The following is a 4,018-nucleotide window of genomic DNA, read 5'->3' on the forward strand; positions in this document are numbered from 1 at the left end:
GTTCTCATGGTATCACGCTCAGAAGCACTTCAAGGTCAAAAGACAAGAAGATGCTATGCACCAAGCTGTTTGACTCTGATGATATTTAAATATTATATTCACAAACATCAGATCAGAAGAAAGTAGAAGTGGCAGGCTACGCTGACTGACAAAAGGAACGTTGGAAGCTATTAAAGGCAACGTCAGTAGACACAGCGTGAACAAGGCTCGAGGTAGTTGACAAAAGCGTGAAACATTAAATGCAATGTTGTACGGAATACGCAAAGCATTAAATGCGCCCAACGGTCATCTTCTCAAACGCCTATAAATATGAAGTTCTGATGAGAAGCAAGGTCGACGATTTGCTAACAATTAACTTGCTAAAACGCTGTTCAAATTCAAAGCTCAGAAACTTCATCTTCATCAAAGCTCACTACTTTGCTGTTGTAATATATTAGTGAGATTAAGCTTAAACGTTAAGAGAAATATCACTGTTGTGATTATAGCTTTTCAGAAGCATTTGTAATACTCTTAGAATTGATTACATTAATTTGTAAGTAACTAGAGTGATCAAGTGTTGATCAAGATAGTCTAGGAAGTCTTAGCTTGTGTCTAAGCAGTTGTAATTAGAGTGATCACGTGGTGGTCAGGATACTCTAAGAAAGTCTTAGCTTGTGTCTAAGCATTTGTTCCTGGAGTGATCAGGTTGTGATCAGGATACTCTAGAAGACTTAGTCGCGGAATAAGTGGAAAACCATTGTAATCTGTTGCGATTAGTGGATTAAATCCTCAGGTGAGGTAAATCACTCCGTGGGGGTGGACTGGAGTAGTTTAGTTAACAACGAACCAGGATAAAAATAACTGTGCAATTTATTTTTATCGTCCAAGTTTTTAAACTACACTTATTCAAACCCCCCCTTTCTAAGTGTTTTTCTATCCTTCAAATGCATGTGTCAAACGTATCAAAATAATGGAAGATTGTGATTATTTTCCACCCCGACCTTGGTAGAAATTGTTGGTATCTTCGCTTGATCGGTAATCGAAGGGGTCGATGCCCGACCTTCTTAGGCATCAATTTTAAGATCCGATGTGACCCTAACGGCGAGTTAGAGGCCAAGTTGTTGAGAGAGTTATAGTCCTTGCCGGTGGGATAACATATAAGACGATGCCTTCAGTCCTCCAAGATGTCCCTATACTAGAGCTCATTCTGAGGCGTCTGTTGGTGTCGTTCTGTAATGGCTTAGAGTCGTTACAACCACCTGTTCGATGTCAGATTGGAGTTCGGTGGATCCAAACGGCGTTGATATGAGAATTCGATGTCTTGAAACATTGATTTATTCTCCAGAGACATCTTCAGAGCTCAGATATGGGATCGAATATGGAATCGTGGATATCATAGGAGTTAGAAGTCGATTTCCATAAAAGGCGCAACAATTCTGTTTCGGAACAAAAAATGGTGATGATTGCGGAAACTATGGTGGAGCGGAGCTTCTTGCACCAGAGGTATTGGTCTTGGTGCGATGCCTTTAATTGGTGTTTGCTATCTCTCGATACATTGGACCTAAAGGGGGTATCTCCATGGTTAGCACTTCAACGCCCAAATCAAGTCAGATTAGAGTTCAAGATAGTAGGTAGTGAAAAAGGAGATTAGAGATTGTGTACCTGAAAACTCTTTACGAAGGTATTTATATATTAGGTCTGGCGGAGAAGACTAAATAATGGGCCTCGAGTTATTGGACCTTTGGCCGACACAGAACAATAGTGAAAAATTCAAATATAACAACAAAAAATTAATAAACTAACCATCTATGATAAAATTATTAATTTGACAATATTTAACATATACTCATGAGATTCATGCTCACCAAATTTAAAAATTTAAAATAATCATTTAAAATCTCTATTACAAATATTACGTATAGATTCAATTTTTTTATAAAATATATTATATGAATTAAAAAATAAACTAACGTAAAATTTAAAATTATATATTAGTTACAAATAGTATGATATTTTAAGTGGGGCTTCTTGAAGTGTCTTCGGGGAGGGAAAATTTTTAGGTGGATACATACCTAAGAAATTATTTTACATACAACCAATCACAGAATTTTAATTAATTAAAAAAATAAATATTGATTTTTCTCTCTCCTTGATAATCTCAACCAACCCATGAATCCAATTAAAAACAAAATTAAAATTAAAATAAATTTAAAAAAAACTCTTTCTTACTGGTTGTGCCTAAGAATATGGATTTAGGACCGTGTTCATGCAAGGATTGCTCATTCGGGGAGACACATCATCGTTCTCGTGGGATTTTTTTTTCTTCATCTTTGAGGCTCTAAAAGAGACGGTTGCGGTGAAACTTATATTATTATATCATAGTAAATTTCATATTAATTTATTTGTGTTGTATATTATTTATCAAACTTTTCATAAGAAAAAGAGTGGTTATCAAGAATTTGTGCCATCCTGTTTTTTGTCCTATCCTCCACTCCAAATCAAACATACAACTAAATGATAACATATAAATTATTTGAGACCATCCTGTCAAAAATTGAAAAATAATTTTTTATCAAATTCATACATTACTAATTTACGAAAACGCAATTCAAAGTCAAAATTATTGAAATCCATCAAACCAAGTCTCCTAATACAAATTTAGACATTTGAAGAAAAGTAAAAAATTCAGAAAGAAAGAATGGCAGTTCTGCAACATGGACAGTGTGAGTTATTTTCCAACCAAGGTTTCAAACATGTAGAATGAAACTTGTGAGCACAAGGTAGAGGAATCAATTTCTCTCCCATCTTAAATGATTCCAAACAGACAGCACAATCCTCTTGTTCTGAAGCTTTCCAGCTCAATTTGCTCCAACTGAATTTCCTTGGCCCACTTTTCTTTGAACCATACACCTCAATTTGTAACTCCTCTATGCTTTCTTTTCTGCCCTCCACACACTTTATGTTCTTCTTCCTAATAATTCATAACAACTTTCATAAGGATAAAATAGACAAAACATCATCTATTGAATTTAGAATCATTCAAATAACTATATATTTAAAAAATAAATTTGATAAAAAAAAATTAAATTAAAATATCAGATCTGAGTTCTTGACATCACATAAAAAAAAATATATATTATTATTTTTTGTAATACCTTGTGTTTTCTGATACCGTTTGGGATCTGAATTTGTCATCCAATCTTTGTTTAGCTTCTCTTGCTGCTCCTACCAGATTCTCATCTTGCTGTGTCTGGTATAACATGTTTTATTGCTTGATAAATTAAAATCCAAAAATAAAATTAAGACATACCCATTAAAATCGATAATTGATAACAAGGCAAATAATTAACGAAGAAAACAAACCATTGAAGAAGATGAGGAAAGACGAGATTCAGAATTACTGGAATACAAACAGAAAGAAGAGCGTCTGTTATTAGAAGGTTCAACTCCAGCCTTATGGACACGTCTCCTTCTAGCAGATTCAACACCAGGGAGCATTCCTGCCATGTTTGGTCCTTTTTTGTGTTCGAACAAAGCACGGAATGTTGTATTTTTTGCTTTGTTTGTTTGTTTGTTTTTGATAATCTTTTGGTGAGTACAGGTGAATGATTAGGTGTGATTTAGTGCTTTGTTCTGATTTTTAGAGATAAAAAAAATGAAATGATAGGATTGTTTAGGTGGGATTTATTATAGTAAAGTAGATTGTGTTGATCATTTCCAAACCCGAAAAGGGAGTTATTGCTTTAATTGACTGGACCTTGGATTTGGAAGATTTTCTCCCATTTTCAAGTCCAATTAAATTTTCCTTTTCAATGTTTTACATATTTTGTATTGTTTATTTTATTATCAATACACTACTAATTCTACATCACATTTGCTATTTTATTACATTTATTCCACCAATCCACCCACATTTTCATTTGCTATTTTGAATGATTAGAAGTGATACGGTAATGCAAGTACTTTGAGGTTTGAATTTTCTGAAGGAAATTCCTATGTTATTTCGGACGACACTATAATTAATTTAGAGGATCGATAA

At 33.9% G+C, this 4,018-nt stretch overlaps 1 protein-coding gene across 1 annotated transcript; it reads right to left on the minus strand.

Moving 5' to 3' along the window:
- Positions 1-2,526: 2,526 nt before the first annotated feature.
- LOC131599131 (probable E3 ubiquitin-protein ligase RHY1A) lies at positions 2,527-3,746 on the minus strand. The gene is made up of 3 exons (XM_058871597.1): positions 3,343-3,746; positions 3,135-3,229; positions 2,527-2,950 (listed from the first exon to the last, which is right to left on the minus strand). Exons 1-3 carry the CDS (start codon positions 3,484-3,486, stop codon positions 2,665-2,667), a joined length of 525 nt encoding a protein of 174 aa, XP_058727580.1. The 5' UTR covers positions 3,487-3,746; the 3' UTR covers positions 2,527-2,664.
- Between the last annotated feature and the right edge of the window lie 272 nt (positions 3,747-4,018).

Source organism: Vicia villosa, linkage group LG4 (genome assembly GCF_029867415.1).
Source record: "Vicia villosa cultivar HV-30 ecotype Madison, WI linkage group LG4, Vvil1.0, whole genome shotgun sequence".
Lineage (NCBI taxonomy): Eukaryota > Viridiplantae > Streptophyta > Magnoliopsida > Fabales > Fabaceae > Vicia > Vicia villosa.

Bases quoted from the DNA above. Each gene is read 5' to 3' on its own strand.
- LOC131599131 (XM_058871597.1), bottom strand. From the start codon at position 3,486: ATGGCAGGAATGCTCCCTGGTGTTGAATCTGCTAGAAGGAGACGTGTC. The intron at 3,230-3,342 runs GTTTGTTTTCTT...ATGTTATACCAG, and splicing joins TTTCCTCATCTTCTTCAATG to ACACAGCAAGATGAGAATCT. The intron at 2,951-3,134 runs GTATTACAAAAA...ATGAATTATTAG, and splicing joins ACGGTATCAGAAAACACAAG to GAAGAAGAACATAAAGTGTG.